The sequence below is a fragment of the Dermacentor albipictus genome, chromosome 2 (assembly GCF_038994185.2).
Source record: "Dermacentor albipictus isolate Rhodes 1998 colony chromosome 2, USDA_Dalb.pri_finalv2, whole genome shotgun sequence".
Classification (NCBI taxonomy): domain Eukaryota; kingdom Metazoa; phylum Arthropoda; class Arachnida; order Ixodida; family Ixodidae; genus Dermacentor; species Dermacentor albipictus.
The window spans coordinates 158,107,927-158,126,420 of record NC_091822.1 but is presented as its reverse complement, the minus strand read 5'-3'; the positions used below and the strand labels follow the sequence as shown (position 1 = coordinate 158,126,420).

General features: G+C 44.8%; 1 protein-coding gene and 1 long non-coding RNA gene across 2 annotated transcripts; one reads left to right on the top strand and one right to left on the bottom strand.

Moving 5' to 3' along the window:
- Positions 1-771: 771 nt before the first annotated feature.
- Positions 772-8,885, top strand: LOC135897475 (uncharacterized). Its single transcript, XR_010563041.2, has 3 exons — positions 772-952; positions 1,528-1,776; positions 8,764-8,885. It is a non-coding gene; the product is annotated as an uncharacterized lncRNA (long non-coding RNA).
- LOC135897473 (uncharacterized) lies at positions 7,309-11,365 on the bottom strand. The gene is made up of 3 exons (XM_065426098.2): positions 11,217-11,365; positions 8,777-9,188; positions 7,309-7,678 (listed from the first exon to the last, which is right to left on the bottom strand). Exons 2-3 carry the CDS (start codon positions 9,153-9,155, stop codon positions 7,533-7,535), a joined length of 525 nt encoding a protein of 174 aa, XP_065282170.2. The 5' UTR covers positions 9,156-9,188; positions 11,217-11,365; the 3' UTR covers positions 7,309-7,532.
- Positions 11,366-18,494: the final 7,129 nt, after the last annotated feature.

Here is an 18,494-nt window from a genome sequence, read left to right as displayed (position 1 = left end):
GTCATTATAGGCACTCATCTAATGTGTAGATTAGATAGCGGGCTGTCTATTAGAGTAAGATAACTTGCGTACAAAAACGAAGGAAAACGTGAAGAGAAGGAGAGCCGCGGATTAGGTGGTGGATCCGGAAGATTAGGAAATGCACCGTCATGTCGTGGCGTCAGCGGGCTCAAGCCAAGGTTGGCGGGAGATCGGTGAAAAGGACCTTCGTTCTATACAGTGATCTTCAACAGGCCGATTTAATCGAGGGCCGAATTCGCAGAGCTTTTCTGCCGTAAACTCAATTTGCCAGTGGCAGGCCATCTTCGCTAAGTGATAGGTCCAGCGTCAGTATTGGCTGAAAATTTTCCCTCGGGGACAACTGTAGCGTAAAAGGTTTTTGCGAATACGGATCCTGATATGGGGCAGTTTATCGTCTTGAAGCTTTACAGTGGACTGTGAGGCACGCCGTACTGGTGGGTTCCAGATTTATTCTGACCACCCCCGAGGTTCTTTAACACGCACCCAATTCTCAGCACACGAGCGTTGGTGCATTCCGTTCCCATCGAAATGCGGCTGCCATGGCCGGTGTAACCGAACCCGCAACCTCGTGCTCGGGCAACGGAACGCCGTATCTCTACTGAGATTACTGCGCTACGCAAACAGGCTGCTGCTGCGGCTCCTTCCGCTGCCGACGATAATGAGCAATCACCGAGAGATATGGGAGAGGGAATGCATCCTTGTCGCCATTCACCTTCCAGCGACGCTTGTTGTTTGGGGTTGTTGCTTCACAACGTGTAATAACGTACACGCACCGGACACCTGATGGAAGGATGTAAGCGTGCGGTTCTGTATACGGCCAGATGGGTTTAGATAGCGCGGTCCGTTGGCGGCCCTATCTAGACAGTATGTGTAGTGCATGGCAGCCGGACAGGGCTAACAATAGCGTGTAATTCTTCGTTCCAACGAAACGGTGAGTGCTCGCAAGCGTCAACGACCACAGTTCTCCTTTATGCACTGCCCTCCACAGGCCTTCTGCTGACTAATGACTAATGAGATTTAGTTTATATTTTTCTACGTTCGTTTGTTTAATCGCAAGTGACTACCCGCTGTTTGAATGCAAACTGCTATAAATACGCGTAGTTGAAACGCTACACGTCACCGGTGACCATCCTTGATTGCCTTAACAATATAACGTTGTGTAGAAGCCGCAGACATACTATGCTCGTTGCGAATATTTAAAATGCAAACAAACAGACAAACAAACAGACTAACTAACTAATTAACTAACTAAAGAAATTCGTAGATGTCACGCGCAAAGTACTTAATTTTGGCAACGGGCAACTGGCCAGTCAAACCTCGTGTGATTTTTTTAAGGCACCAAGGCTGTCTGGTACAGGCTGTTGTGCGTTGAGTGAGAACAAGAACCAATGGCTTGATTTTTAGTGACCATACGAAGCCAACATAGAGCAAAGCCGAAGTCAGGGTGGGCACAGTGGCACCGCAGAAGCCATGTCACATATAACTCGTCTTCTGTTCCTTGAACAGGTGCTGCTGATCTGCGCATCCTGCCATGAGAACGCATACAATACATGTATCGCTGGACCCGTTCCTGATATGGCCGTCCTCAACTGGGAAGTGCCTGCCAGTGACACCCTCGGCACCAGATACTACAGGAGCATCACGGGAACTTCGTTCTGTACTATGAACGCAGTGGATTCATCAGCCTGCATCAGTGGGCACGGTGGCACCGCAGATGCCATTTCACCTTTAACTCGTCTTCTGTTCCTTGAACAGGTTGGTTTCTATTCGTATTATAGTTACAAGAATGATAATCGCTTCATTGTTGTACTTCCGTGCCCAAAAGTGCTTTATTTGTCATTCGCTTCTCCGTGTCTATTGTTATCTGGTGACATTGAGACGAATCCAGGTCCTAACACAGCAGCGCTATTGAAAGAACTGCTTGACGTGCAACAAGCCATCAAAACGGATCTAGCCGCCTTGAGCGAGAGAATAAAACAAGTTGAGAAGACGGCGCAGGTTGTCAGGGGCCAAGCCAAAGTGGTAGCTGAGTTGAATAAGACAAACAAAACACTGAACGCGTCTGTAAAAACGCTGGACGATATGCTTGTGTCATTGGAAGGCAGAAGCAGAAGAATGAACCTCATGGTTTTCGTAATTTCGGAGGGCGAAAAAGAAACAACAGAAGGACTATCTACAAAAGTGCTTGCCGATTTATTTGACAAACAGCTGACAAACTCTGCACACAGTTGAACGAATACATAGGATCGGGAAACGGCAGAACAAACAGCCGCGACCTGTTATACTAAATTTTTACCGATTCCAGAGAAAAGTCGAAAGTATACAAAAACTGTGAAAAACTAAAGGGAACTGGTATATCTATTGCTGATAACTACAGCAAGGAAACAGTTACCAAACGCAAGCTTCTTTGGAAATGTGCGCAGGATAAACGAAAACAAGGACAGCGCGTGCGTCTTGACAATGTTAGACTGTTCATTGATGGTGATGTGTACAGTTGGGACGACGAAAAGAATGGTCGAGTCAAGGTCAGGCGTAGTAAGAGTACTCTATCAGCAGTAAGCGAGGACTGACCGAAACAGAGAGGACATTATGAATTTCGTCTAGTTAACTTTAATGCTAGAAGTGCCGTGAATAAGACTGCAGGCTTAGAGTATATTTTAGTCAGTTATGATCCGGATGTTGTTACGGTCATAGAGACGTGGTTGCGTTCAGAGGTTAAAGATAATGAGACAATACCTCCCGGATACAAGATAGTACGTTGAGATCGACAGTCTCGAGGAGGCGGCGTTGCAATAATCTTGAAAGAAAATATTGAATTCAAAACATTAAGCGGTATCCCAGGACACGAATGTCTTTGGTGGGAAATGAATATGGGAACGTCACGAGTCCTTCTCGGTACAGTTTACCGACCGCCAAACTCACCTCTTTCATTCTTAGAGTCGATACAGAGTTACTTAGAAACAAACACAAAGCCCAACTGCCGTTTACTACTAACCGGTGACTTCAATTTACCTGCAATTAACTGGGACCCATTCGCAACAGAGTCGCTGGAACACGCACACTGCGATTTGCTCCTTGACATTGCATTCACCCATGACCTTTCACAAATTGTTCGTCAAAGTACGCGAAAGTCAGGGGAAGGTCCGTCTATCCTGGATCTGGTATTCCTCGACGGGCGCTTTGACCAATTTGAAGTGTCGGTTGAGGAGGGTATCTCAGTCCATGAAGTTGTCTTCGTTCAGATAGCACATAACGAAACAATGTCAAAATGTAAAGAGGCGGTTACATATGTTCCCAATTTTTTCGACGCTGATGACACAAGTGTCATTGACTACTTGTCATTTGCACTGGACAATTTTGATTCTCAAGGTGATATCAATACCATGTGGGAATCGATAAAGCATATTATTTTCTATTGTATTAGCAAATTCGTGCCGATTCATAAAAGAAAGAAAACTAAGGAACCCTTGGGTTAACAGGGAAATCATCCAACTAAAACATAGAATAAGCCGCCAGAGACGGAAAGTAACAAAAGACCCCGCAAGAATGACTGAGTTGTCTGCACAACTGCGTTCTATGATTACTGAAGCCAAAAGTAGATATTACGTAGAAACATCTACAGATTTCATGAGGTTGTCTCCCGATAAATTTTGGCGTCACATGTCGAAAAAGGACAACGAGTCACACAGCATTGCAGTTGCTAACACTGTAGTTACTAATTCCGCAGTGATTGCTTCTTCTTACAACGAGTTCTTTCAGTCAGGGTTTTCTGTTCCGTCACAATCCAGTACTGAATCCATACTCTCTCCATCGCTTCGCTCGGAAGAGATGCCAGACGTTGAGGTCTCATATGAGGGAATTGTAGTTCTCCTACTAAACATTGACGTCGAAAAATCGGTAGGCCCCGATGACATACTGAACGCATCTCTGCGCAGGTGTGCGGGAATGGGTTGCGCATTACTTAAAAATTGTTTGACGCGTCACTTGCGGAAGGCCGAGTCCCTGATGACTGGCTTACGGCAAAGGTTATACCTGTGCACAAATCTGGAGATAAACAGATGATTGAAAATTATCCTCCAATAAAGCTGACCTGCTTTTGCTGCAAGCTCCTAGAACATGTTGTAGCCAAGTCAATCTACACGCACATCGAAAATGGGAACTCATTCTTTGCCAACCAACACGGACTCCGACAGCGCCTTTCCGCAACAGCACAGCTTCTTGAAACAATCCATGACTTTGCTAGCACATCAAAAAATAAGAAACAGATAGATGCCATCCGTCTTGGTCTGTCGAAAGCATTCGACAGAGTGCCACATGCAGAATTGATTGAGTGCTACATGCAGAGATGATTGTGAAACTGATTGATATGGGAATAAAGGGGAAAAAAGTAAAATGGATAACCGCGTACCTCCGGGGCGGAACCCAATACGTAGAAGTGGAACGCATTAAATCAAAGCCGTTGAACGTGACGTCTGGTGTCCCACAGGGGTCTGTGTAAGGTCCTGTGCTATTTTTAGTATATAATAATGACATTTCCTCTGCCATTGACGAAGGTATTGCGGTGCGACTTTGCGCCGATTATTGCTTAATATACATAGAAATCAATAGCACGGAAGATCAGCAATTACTCAGTGACGCTGTTAGGGCTATAGAAAAATTGTGTGACGAATGGAAAATGAGAAAGAATGAGAGTAGAACTGTTGTATTGCGCATAACAAATGAAATAAATCATATTTTCAATTTTAATTACACAGGGAATTCTTCGATGCTTTCCACGGTTGACGTGCTGAAATACTTAGGCATAGATATATCCAAAAACTTAAGCTGGTCGAACTATGTTATAAAAATTGCGAAACTGCGGAAAAGAAGCTTTGGTTCTTGCGACGGAAACTGCAGTTAGCCTCACAGTCAGTAAAACTAACAGCTTATTTAACGTACGTTCGACCCACGCTAGAATATGTCAGCATAATCTGGGACCCTTATCAGTCGGGGTTAATTGAGAGACCGGAAAGAGTTAACGGTCGAGCAGCAAGGTTTATTCTATCACGTTGCTCTCGCACAGGTTCTGTCTCCGAGATGCTCGGTTTGCCGAACTTGCCTACGCTCGCTGAACGCAGGCGCGTAGCTAGGTTAAAGTTTTTTTTTTCCTTCTCACTAAAAACACATTCAACATCAATAGTGAACAGTATTTGATAGCACGACAAGGTAGCACGCTAGGGAAAAGCAAATATAATATTTTTCAGATACCTCAGATGCACATTAACGCTTACGCATTTTCCTTCTTCCCGAGAACCATTAAAGAATGGAATGAATTACCGGCGTCAACGCGAGAAAGCATCAGTGCAGAAGAATTTGAGAAAAACTTAAAGCTACATTGAAAGATACATGCACGTATATGTGATCACCGCTTCTTATTTTTTTTTTTTGGTGGGGAGGTGTGTGTGTATGAGATTGTTTGTTAACACTACATTTATAGTCGTATTATTGATCGGAGTATGCGCAGAATATTTCGCTTACGTATCTTTTTTGTTCGCTTATGTTCGCCTATTCATGTACTGCGTTATTCATGCACTGTACTAATTGCCGAAACACTGCTATTGACTTTTTTGTGTGTGGTATATGTATTACTGGAATATTCATGTATTGGTACTAACTGTTGAAGTGCTGCTTTTGACCCACGCTGTAACTGCCGACAGGCCAACAGTATGAGTAAATAAGAAAGCGTATATGGAAAAGCACATAGCGTTCAACGCTTCATCTTCTAATATATTTTTGAGAGCAAAGATATACAACAACGACGCCCGATAAGGACACTCGAAGAGCGATGATATGTTATTTGCAGATAAATCACGACCAACTAGCGCGACTTTCAATTCATAGCGTTCGGTAGCCAAACACGTAACACATCCACAAATTTGAAAGAAACACATTCGACTTTGTATTCCTTCACGCTTTCAGAGAACAGTGCTAAAAATACATTGTCGTACGGATGAGACGCTGATGTTCTTACTGACATTGCCTTCGGAAACAAAAATTAAAGGGTTAGGTTTATGCGATAATACTTACTCTTGAGACGTTCGGTGGCCCGATAGCCCGGTGGAGCAGGCTCAAAAAGTGGTTTGAGGAAAGAAGGCACACACCCCACCCCGCTCCCCCTATACCTATCTTCAATCATCTAAATATAACGCTGTACTCGGTTGTCGTGCACACAACTGTCAACTTAACTTTTTATTCAGAAGTTCTTGCAATCCATTGATCTTCGCGTGCTACCACTCTGGTCATAGACAAAGAAAACTAAAGGAGCAAATGAACTGGGGTTCAATCACCTCTGCTATAAGAACCAAGAGATGGGATGTAATGACGATGAGTTTTTGACCTCGATATTAAAGACAAGGGCTGTGAGTGATGTTTCGGCAAATCCGCAGGAAACACACGGATCCGGACAAACTCATGCATAGGTTAGCTCTTTTTTTTTTTCTGCACGCGAGCAAGCGCTGACTTTGGAATGCAGCGTATCATTTTTTTAAAATATATATTAAAGGGCCGCATTGAAGGAAGCCGTGGTTTCCACCCACCCTTAACGGCGGAGAATTCTGCAATGTTTGGCGTGCTATGAATGAGACTGAGCTAAGGAGAGGCTAAACAGGTTCTTTTGCTATATAACCTAGAAGATATGATTAAAATAACCGCACATTTTATAACGCATTTGGTGTCGCTGCTGTGGTAGTATTAGCTCTTACAGTGCTGTCATCGTGTGGCTCGCTGTGGGATGTATAGAAAAAGGGTTGTCGTGCCTAAAGTCAGGCGTTTGTCTACTTTCGGCTTTGGATGAAAAATAATAATAATAAATCGGCGTTCTACAGTGTCTGTGGATGAAGTTACACACGTTACACTTTAAATTATTGCCTGCAATACTTCGACAAAAACGTTTCTATATCCATGCGAGAGCATTCTATTAGTTCAGAGTCTCTTATTATCGACGTTAGTTTGATATACTATCTACATCTCCGATAACTTACCTGCCAAGCGACGCCGACGTAACGGCCCCTGCAAGTTGTACGACATGCGCGATGCTTTATTTCTCGTCATAGAAGTGAGCCTCGTTAAACCGGGAATTCACAAAGGGACAGAAGCGATACGTCAACTGCTCATTGTCTCGTGGCTCATACCTCAACCGTATAATCACTAACTTGGAAATGGCCCACCGCTTTCTTAATCAACAAAAAGTTCACGTGGACCATAACGTAATGGTGAGGTCATTCGATCACTCAAGAGGTACAACAGAAATAAACTCGCAAAATATCTTTTTTGTTTATTTAATAAGTGAAGTTCCTTCGAGGGTTGAAACCAGCTGCACAAGAGCAGTCCTCGATGCCGCCGTCCTAAATGCTTGCCCACATAGTCATTTTCGTTTACTTATTTATTTTTAGCGAAGCTGCTGATGGGCAGGCGTGATGCGATAGCGTGTTTCCACTTCCGTAGGGCAACGATGCATGCAGAGCGACCGATAGTTAGACTACGTCATCGACTTCCTCGGCAACTGCGTCAGCGGCGTCAGTGACTTCAGCTTCTGGCTCCGCCTCCACGTTGACGGCTGCTTCGGCAGCTTCGGCCTCAGCGGCAGCTTCCGTTGTCTCAGCCGGTGCAGCTGCAAAGGCTGAATAAAGAGACAGAGGTAGTGAAAAAGGTTCGCCGAGTCAAACAACGCGGTGACCGGGTGAAGATAGATTAAGGTAATCTATATGTTGTCTATAAACATGGTAAAGACTACGGGGCCCCGCTACAGAGTTGTCCTTCGTGTTGTTCCTTACCCATGGGCAATGGTTTAGTCAAAAAGCGTAAGAAAACGAATAGAGGATAACAAGTAGTTGGTACTATTAATATTTCCAGAAATAATTTGCCTGAGCCACTTTTTATGAAGGGAAACCCCAAAGGTGTGCGCTGTGGATTCAAGTGTTGCTTCTCTTTCGATCTTACAGTTTTCTAGCGTCAGAAACGTAAAGTATTTGTCGACATCTCCTACGCCCAGTGTCGATACGAAAATTTAAAATCAGCTTAAGCTTATCAACACATTGCGTTCATCATCGTAAGTTTACATCTGCTACACGACGAGAGTTCACCTTAAGCAATTTTCGTTCACATACGTCCCGCTCGCACAGACTTTACTCTGCGTGTTACAAATTCCTAATCTCATGATACTATTTGATTCTCTACCGCCGCCGACTCTGTTTTATTTCATTGGGCACCCCTAAAAGCTCACTGTTTACTTGTTGTGCAGATCACCCGATCTGCCCAGCTCCAACCCTTTTTCTTAATGTTAACTAAAGTATCAGTTACCCGATTTCGCTCTCACCATCACGTATTTGGTTGCGCACCACGTTAACCGTAAAGTGCTCGCTTTTGATAATCGTTCATAAAAATGGTGAAAAAATACATAAATAAAGAAGTAAAAGGCGCGTAGAGAGGATTATATAAGAAAGACGGCTTGTACAATTTCTTGTATTCTCTCTCTTTTGTGCCAATTTCTTTCTTTTCTTTTTCTTTCAGTGTATGAATATGTACCGATTCTCCCATATACTCCCATATACGTAGCTTACTCTGATTTGATAAGCGCGATCGACTAATTTAGCGTGGATGGTAAAAAAGCATTAACGACTTTGCAACGATACGATATCTTTAATAACCGTACACGATTGACGGTTTCTACAGCAATCTATTTCTGTTCGCGTCTCATCATTACAGTTATCGCACATACCGGGGTCACATCCAGCCTGCTCCGGGGACGTGCACCTGTTGTCGGCCACGCTGAAGTGCTGTTCGGGGGGGCAGGTGAGCTTCAGGCTGAACATTCCCGCGCACACGGAGTACTTGGTGCAGTCGTTCGGGTCAGCGACCAGGGACGCTCCACCGCCCGGGCCTCCCTCGACGTCGACGCAGTCCTCGCTGGGGGGAGGCGGCGTCCCGAAGGAGCCAGCGCCGCTGCCTGGCCCTTTGCCGGCCTTGCCGGCCTTACCGGCCTTACCACCCTTGCCGGCCTTGCCACCTTTGCCCTGGACCACCGGGATGACCGCGGCCACCACTACCATGACGACGACCCCTAGCATCACCATCCGGCTGACCTTTGAGTTGACCATATTGCCTGTCGTCGCGGGCTCGGTTTCGGGTTTCTGCAATCGTGGTAAGGGAAGTCGGTAGTAAACAAATAGAAGGATAAATAGCGGGCTTTTTTCAAACAGCTGTAGGTTTAAAAAGCACAGTAAAAGCATTGACTGTACTGTCGCTGCCATTGCCACAAAGGAGGACCAAAGCATCTTCGAGTACCGGCTTTCCTACCTGACCGCTTACAGAATATTTTCGTATGGGGAATAACCAATGAATGAATGAATGAATGAATGAATGAATGAATGAATGAATGAATGAATGAATGAATGAATGAATGAATGAATGAATGAATGAAAAGGTTCAAACTAACAATGTATTCTTTCAAAGGTATTGTTAGGCTTATCTTACAAAAGTAAACAGTAAGGGAAAAAAATGAAGGACAAATTGGCAGTTCAAAACCTCGCGCCAGATTGCAGGCCAATGCGTCACCGTGGCGTGATGGATTTCGATGCATTGCCCCATGGTTGAATGGTTTTTGCACAGAAAAAATTCTAAGAGCTCGCAAAGCTGAGTCTGGCATACTTAAGATTCACCGCGTATTGACTTTATATCAATGAACACTTATAATCACGAGCAGACGCTATCAAAATATTTGACTTCATGGGAACATTGTGCAGAAGCTTCAATACAGGGTCATGACCCATTTTCCCCCGTCTATTTCATATAGCCAAGACTCTGGTAACGCTAACAGGTTTACAAGCTTAGAAGAGAAAAGAAGAGAATATACCCGCTTTGTAGCGGAGACTTCACGATAAACGTGAACCCTACTAAGAAAAACAACTCGGCAAGAGCTACTTATCCTGGCACCGCTGATACACTCTGTTGTGGCTTTCTTCGCCTGACCTGTAGTAAAACATTTCCTTCATTGCATCCTTGTTTGTCTGCCTTATTACGGCCCTTCGTCCCTGTTCTAATTGGCTCCCTTCACGCCGCATGAACGTTCCTCGGGAGGGCCACTTAACAGACGGAGTGGCAGCAGAGTGTTGTACGGTCAGATTAAGACTAACCCTCAGATAACCTAAAAACGACAAGTTATTTGTCTTGAGCACTTTGTCTTCAGCTACCTCACCTTATAACGCACAGTCTCGTTCTCCTCCTCTTCTTCCATGGAGGGTGGGAGAGGGTAAGCTTCATGTGCATAAAAACACTGCTAAGGAAGGCAGCTGATGCCCCGATGAAGACAAGTCGTCTTGTCGAAGCGTTGGCGTCATCGGCATTCCTTGTTCTACTACTGTTAATCACTTCAACTCTCCATCTTCCCGTAAACTTCTCGCTTGTTTGGAATGTTTCATATGTCAGAGCAACCATAACTAAAAACAAGAACTTATATTTTTAGGCGTAAGGGCACAACTATATCGTTCTCGTAGCTTAATTCGCGAGGAAACCACAGAACAACCACATCAGAACGTAACTAATTGAAGCACAGCGCTATAAGGGAGAGCAGTATCCCTTCCCTGTATTTTGACATCCTAACGTGACAGTTGTTTGAAGTCCTTCTCAGCGTTCAGGATGCGTCACGCTGTATACAAATAATGTAGCCTTCATGATATAAGTGTAGTTTTGCCTCCGAGCCAACTGAGTAGACAACACAGTCAGCTGTTTTACGCTAAGGAACCGCATAAAGGTGGCTTCGCTGAACCGTTGTAGCAAAAGCTGCAGCTTTTCAGGACGTCGTGCTCGTCGTGCGTCTTTGACATATCGAAAGCACAGCAATTCCTAAATTCCTAAAGCTATTCAGACTCAATTCGCTGTTTAAGAACGAACGATAACCGACGATGAGCCGGTTTAGGTCAAACGGAGAGAGAGAAGGCATCAAGTCAAAGGAAATGTGCGAAGTGTTGTGATGACTTTGGAGACAGGACTGAACGCGTTACAAGTTAAAAATGAACACTCCGGCATCTATACTGCGCTTTCTGAGATTTCATACGATAACTACAAAGCCACCCGTGAGGACCATCGAACTTCGTTTTTTTTTTATGCTCGCTTCTTCTAACGAGGATGGGAAAAAAAGGGGGCATGCGCGCTAAACTTACCTCTAGACTCTGTCTTCTGGACGCGTTGGCGGATGCAAAATCCTTTTGACTGGAGAAGGGGGGTACCAGCGGCTTATAAGGCAGTTGTCGAGACGCGGGCACGTAAGAACAAAAACAAACAGGATTATTGTTATCGTGGCTATACTAATTGCCCTCAGATAGAAGCGCAAAGCGAAGGACTCTCAAAAGCTTGTCGGCGACGCGACCTTTATTGCCGGGTCCGGGGACTCGGAGCTCACAGTTTGTGTGCAGACCGGATCTTCTGTGGACGACGAGGTGAGAATGAAAATCCGCGCCGCATTTCTCGTAATGCTATCTAATCGGCATTGACGCTATTATGCCCCCCCCCCTCCCCTGCTTTGTAGGTAATTCTCAATTTCGTCATGATGCCGGCGTGAAGAGATTTTGCTTTCTTGAGTATTTTTGTCGTAACTTTCTGGCTGGTTGTTACCTGAGTTCGAAGCCGAAGCTCGAGAACAAGCAACAACTGCTACTTGAAGTGACTTAAGCAAAACTGTACGTATAAGTTATAGTCAAACATTCACTAACTATAGCGGTCACTATACGTTCCCGCTGTTTTTTTTTTGTTTCTATATACGTCTACAATACGAAAACGATCTATATTCATTGTTCCCAAACTGCTGCACGAATCATATATTCCCTATCTCTACGAGCCGCGACGTTTCAAGCTTATATAACGTACATTGATTGAAAGAGCGCTTCGTGCTTCTCTGTAATTAAATCTATTTCCTCCAAGAACACTCACTATACTGACGATAGATAAGCCCCTCTCCTGAATGTCGGCACCCATTAATTTTGGAGTCCCCGTTCGGTTGAGTACGCCTGTCAGGGAACGTTTCAGATTTGGAAAGTCTTGCGCGTTTCCAATATCCACGACAGGGCTGTCCATCATTTTCTGTTGTCTAGATAGGCAAGCCCTACCTTCCCGGACAACGTTAAGTCCTAATGAAAATACTCTTTTCGGGCTCACAATTTGTTCGTTTCCAAGACGACATTTCATTTCAAAAGCATAAACTGACAAAGGATGTTCGGCATCTTATTTCTTTCTGAAATCTTACTCAGCATATTCCCTTGTTAGGTCCAGTTCGTCAGGACGTCCGACAAACCTTGTAAAGCCTGCAATTTAACTTCGATCCTCACAGGTTCTCTAGAAGCCTGCTTTACAATCTTATATCGCTTGGCTTTACGGGCTCTTTTATTTCTCTTAACGTCGGCAGATTCTCACTTCTTGCCTTCATGTTGTCAAAAACATTCGTTTTTTTTTTCTTTTTCGAGCAGCAGCTGACACCTCAAGTCGGGTCACTGAAGTATGACAGTTTTTCATTTTGATGACCACATGTTGAGGCTGTTACTGATAAAAGGGTGCTGTTAAGCCAATTGCTTAATAAACATACAAGAATGCGAAGAGATGCTTTTATTCGGTATATTCGATGTATCTTTTATTCAGGTTGTTCACCTTACAAGGCACACTTTATTTTTTTCTGGACGGGTAGATAGATAAACCATCTGTGCCTTGGTATATCGGCGCTTTGTGGCTTATAATGTAAGCTTATCATGTACACACATGTTTTTCCTCTTAACACCAGGTTTAAGGTGTTTATGACCAGACATTAATCTTAAGCGTTACAAATTTTATATGCGCCGCTAGCAAGCCCTTTTCATTTCTTCCACTGCTAGCAAGCCCTTTTCTTTTCTTCCATAGATTCAATTTTTTTTTCGCGATCGGTCGCCTTTGATTTCATGGAATATTAAATAATTTTATTTCAGTCCCTAAAGCCTAACAACTCTTATCATAGCATGCCACGTTTACATTATTATAGTTGCAGCTGTTCACACTTTGACTTGCTGCTTGTTTTGATAACATAATCTCAAATTATGCAAGTCACGTTATTTGTGGGTTCTCAAGGGTCTCCTTCCCGCTTTATCGTCACTCTATTGCACGCAGGGATGTATTACACAGTACAATGCAAGGCTTTGCATTTCCCGCTGAGGTTTATTTGTCTTTATCACCTCGTTGGGGGCCTTGTGATATCGCTGTCTTTTAAAGTGAAGCTTTCTTTGCCTCTTCGACTTTCCAACTGCTGCTGCTGCTGCGGTGGCTGCTGCTGTTGCGCACACCGCGCCGGGGGCGTGGTTGAGAACGTGTATATAGATGACAGGTGCTAGTAAGAGAGGAAAGGCGGCGGGAAAAACTCGTTTTCACCCCACCGCGTTGAATGTGCACAGTACCCTCTGGAGCTCCCTGGCCGTCGCCACATTAGCAGCTTGAGAGCTTTAATTATCCGTGACTCCACTCAGAAGCATTGTATAAATTGCAGCGCTTCCCTTTCTACTAACGTGCGAGGCCAGGGGGGACGCAGAAAGAACTGCAGAGAGGAAAAAAGGAGAAGTAGTTTCCATGCAAGAGAAGGGGGAGGTGACGTGAGAAGGCAAGGGAACCCCACTACTATACGGCAGCGGTTACGGGGACACAGCATAAGCTTAAGTTCAAGCTACGGTAGAGTACGTTGCTGCTATTTCTGAAAAATAAACGCCATGTCAAGCGGGCAACCTATGCATGGCGTGCGGAAGCAGAGCTGCATTAATTAAAGCGTGCCGCAGGTCCAGGCGACACTACGGAAGCGCTCGATCGTCAAATCAGCAATCAACACTATTGGGCCCACCGCGTCATCTCTGCGGCTATGGCATTGCTAGAGGTCGTGGATTTGATCCCAATCGAGGCAGCCGAATTTTGACGGGGGCGAAATAGAAAACGCACGCGCACTTAAATTTCTGGGTCACATTAAAGGACATCACCATATCAAAATTAATCCGGGGTCCGCCATTACGGCGTGCCTCATAATCCGAGTGTGGTTTTGGGACGTACAGGTCCATAATCCAAATTTAATATTTCTGCCACAATGCGATGCGCCATGTGAGGAAATGGCCATGCTCAAACCTCTCAGAGGTTATAAAATATGACGCAAAACAACGCCTCAAGCAAACACCTCTCTCAGTGTGTTCTGTGTACTACGCAGACAAACAGCAGTGGTGCACGCAAGGTAACGTTTAACATCAACTCACCACTCTCGTGTTAGCCTAAACGTTGAAGAAATTAAGCTTTAGCCGTCAACATCACCTACAATTATCGCCAATCAAAGCATCCAGCACGGAAAGCTTCGCTTACATCGATTCCCACAGTGCGTGGAATCTGCATAATTTGTTCGTGTAGCCCTTGCGCCTATTATTTTGGCAACCAGAAAGTTAGACACTTAGCAGTCAAATGCCAAATTTTTAACCAGTTCTATCTAACTCAATTGCCATTTAACTTAGGTATCCTAATCTGTTACATCTTCACCGGCCGGGTGTTGAAGGTCCTTGTGCTTCACTCACTGATGTCTTGAAAATAGGATTCAGACTGCTGACCATACTATAATTTATGGCCTTGGACTGTGCTTATGATATGACAGTTATCCCCAGAACTTTAAAGTCTGTGAAGTGCCCGTAAGATTTTAGTTCGTTCTTGTTTTGTTTGCCAGATATGAGTAACGCTCCTCAGCTCAGTTCGAGCGGTGCAGTCGCATTCAAACGCTCATTTGTTTTGGGCAATTCAACAAATTTACGACATGTCATCAACGAGTTTTACGACAATTACATTTGAGGCATTCTATGTACTGAGAAGTATCGTCTTTTAACTAACAAATTTCTTTCTTTAATAAACTCGACAAACATAAAACAGAAACCTGACTTGTTCTATCCCAGTATATATAGGACGGGTATTCACTGGAAGATGGAGAAATAATGACAGTTAAACAAGGAAACAAGTCTTCAGCAGCATTTGCTTTTCGACTACTGTTGATTACTTGTACCAAGTTCGCTAAATCAGGGATTACGTATAAAAACAATGCGGCATAAATAAGTATGAGATGCGTTGCACGTTCCTTTTCGAGAAGCACTTTGAAACTGCCGAAATGCGTTGGTCCGCACAAATAAATATGACAAGTTACGCAGATCCGATGTACATTTTTTAATATATGAGAAGCGAAACTATACTGTGAAGCAACTGTTTTCAATCGCTATATATTTTCCAATTTCTTTCCAACGTCTTTGGCGTAAACTGGCGGGCATGTGCTCTCGAACATCTGAGCTGCGCCCTGTGGCAACTCTTATTTTGACTTGCATTCCTTATTCTTTCTTATCTCAAATGTACCTGCCGTGTCCTAGCCGATCCCCCTTGTGAGCACAGTACGGAAATCATGATCATCTACGCCGGCAATCATATCAGGGAGCTCGTTGGTGTTGGCACTATGTAAGCATACAAGCGATTCCCGGGCACATCCAAATGCAAAGCAAATAATGTTCGCACGCATTTACTGATATTTCCACGAAATAAGCAAAAAAAGAAAGTGCGATTGTGGACTATTGTATAGAATGTTTTGAGCGTCGGGCTGTTGTGCTAGGGGGACCGAAGTTGCAATCCCTGTGCGCTTCATTTTAAAGTGCAGCTGAAGCGCCCGTTTCAGCGGCGAGCGTCGGCGTCGGCTTTGGCGTCGTCGTAAGAGAGCGAACGAGCACAACGAAAGACGAAAGCGCGAAATCGGAGCGACAGATGAAAGACGCGAACAGCGAATGGCGGAGACCATAAAGTTAGTTTCTCACTATAACACCTAGAGTGAAATCAGGCGCCACCGTCTATGGGAGTCTCCTAAGGGGCGCAGTGCAGTCATGGGAATGACGGTATATGTGTCTGCGAGGCTTGTGTTGGCTGATGTTGTAAGAGGCTTCGTCTAAAACGTGGATATGGCTGCACAAATAACGCGTTCTAAAAGTAAAAATCTTCATAAAATATTTCCATTCACGCAGAGAACATCTTTACTCACCTGCAATGCATTACGAAGGGAAGAAAAGCAAGACCAGACGACAAACTGTTTCAAAGTGAGCGCAAATGTTGTCGTCTGTCCTCCAACTTCAGCGGCCCGCTGACACTTTCTTACGTTTCATATAATTGTACGTGCAATAACAAGTTCTCATAGTTAAAAAACGTGCTTTTGTGTAATGATGAAGCTAACACAGTTTTTTACCTGCTGTTTTAGTAGAAAATTAATCATTCTGACAGACGAAACGGTGCTTGCTTGGCTCTCCGAGGACGATACCAATCCGAAGTCACAATAAACCGGCATTCCCATAGAGTTTCTCACTATATTACCTAGAGGGTAATCTGGCGCCACCGTCTATGGGAGTTTCTTAAGGGGGCACCGTGCCGTCATGGGAATGACGGTATACGTGTCTGCGAGGCTCGTGTTGGCTGGTGTTGTAAGAGGCTTCGTCTAAAACGTGGATATGGCTACGCAAATAACGCGTTCTCAAAGTAAGATCTTCATAAAATGTTTCCGTTCAGGCATACTACATCTTTACTCACCCACAATGCATGACCAAGCGAAGAAAAGCAATAACAGACGACCAACTGTTTCAAAGCGAGCGCGAACCTTGTCGTCTGTCTTCCAACTTTAGCGGCCCGCTGATACTTTTTACGTAACATGTAGTCATACACACAATGACAAGTTCTCATGGGTAAACAAAACATGTTTTCGCGTAATAATAAAGCTAAAACAGCTTTTTAAGTGCTGTTTTAGTAGAAAATGAATCATTGTGGGAGACGGAACGGTACTTGCCAAGCGCGTCTTCAAGGTGTCCTGTTTCTACGAGAACGATGCCAATCCGAAGTCACAAAAACTGGAGGACGCTTAAGCTTCGCCTTCAAGAGTGGAACGCGACAGCGTTCCCATCGACCCGCCAAGGGATGTAAGACAATGGGCTACGGCGCAGCGACTACGCGCCCCGCATCGGACGCGGTGAGCGTCGAGCAACGCAGCGTTCGGCGCGGCAACGAAATGTGCGCCTGAGCAAGCGACGCACGCCTGAGCCTTAGAAACAGCTCGTTTCTAAAGCAACACCGCATTCACTAGAGGCGCGTTTGTACCGCTTTGAAGCATCGAACTCGTGGCTCAGTGGTAGCGCCTCCGTCTCACACTCCGCAGACCCTGGTTAGATTCCCACCCAGCCCATCTTGCAAGTTGTTTTTTATTCATGAAGTGCCTGCTGGGATTTATCGCTCACGGCCAACGCCGCCGACGCCGACACAGACGACACCGGCTTTTCTGCGACACGAGCTCCTTAACGCTTTCGCGTTAATATACCGGCATTCCCATGCATACCACATCGCCGCAGCGCCAGATTTCCCTCTAGGTAATGTAGTGAGAAACTCTATGGGCATTCCCATGCATACCACAGCGCAGCAGCGCCAGATTTATCTCTAGGTAATGTAGTGAGAAACTCTATGGCGGAGACCTCCGAGAGCGGCCCCTTCAGTCACGTGGGCGCGGGAAAATGCTACCATGCTCGTACTCTTGTCTGGTCTCAGCCGGACCGCTAGTTTCGTCGCCTGCTCGCGTCAGCTCTCGCTTGCGCTTGTGATTTGTTTGCTTGCTTTGGTCTCGTTCGCGTTTGTCTCGATTGGCATGGTTTGCGATTGTTTTGTAATCTGATTGCATGCGCGACGCGAATTGCGTGGTACTTTCTGGAAGCCGTACGGCACCAGCGGTTACACTGGAACTTGTTGACCTCCCTGCCTTTCCTCTTCTTGTTCTCTCTCTCTCTCTTGTTATTTCCAGATTACTTTGGTTTACATACTGCTTTTTTAACGCACCAATTTCGATAAGGTCACGAGAACCAGATGTTCTCAAGTGCGCTTGCTGTCCCATTCGCTGTCAGAATTTCGCCATGCATGGTGAATTCATTCATTCATTCATTCATTCATTCATTCATTCATTCATTCATTCATTCATTCATTCATTCATTCATTCATTCATTCATTCATTCATATACGGTATCGCAAACTAGTCTTGGCGGCCTTCTTTTTTAGTAAGCCTTTCAGCGCAGCGAACATATAGCAGCGGTCAGCTGAAGTTAAACTCAAGATGAAACTGACGCCTAGTTTTTTTTTTCAAATTTGACACTGCATACGGCTTATGCGTTGGCATGTACTCTAGAAAATCGTCGTCTGCTTGTTCTCCATTCCCTCTTCTGCCACGATATCAATGCTTGCAACCTAACGAATCCTTGAAGAACACTGCCAACACTGAGTCCACGCGGGAAATATGTCTCCGGCAGCTTGCAAAAAACAAAAAACAAAAAAACAAGGATTTTAAATGAGCGAATACGGTAACACATCAGTCCGCGAAATGACAGCAGCCTTTCGTGCGTAACGTAAGGACGACA

Excerpts from the sequence above, each read along its gene's own strand:
- LOC135897473 (XM_065426098.2), bottom strand. The coding sequence starts at position 9,155 with ATGGTCAACTCAAAGGTCAGCCGGATGGTGATGCTAGGGGTCGTCGTC. Across the intron at positions 7,679-8,776 it reads GCAGGCTGGATGTGACCCCG|CCTTTGCAGCTGCACCGGCT; the intron begins GTATGTGCGATA and ends CTCTTTATTCAG.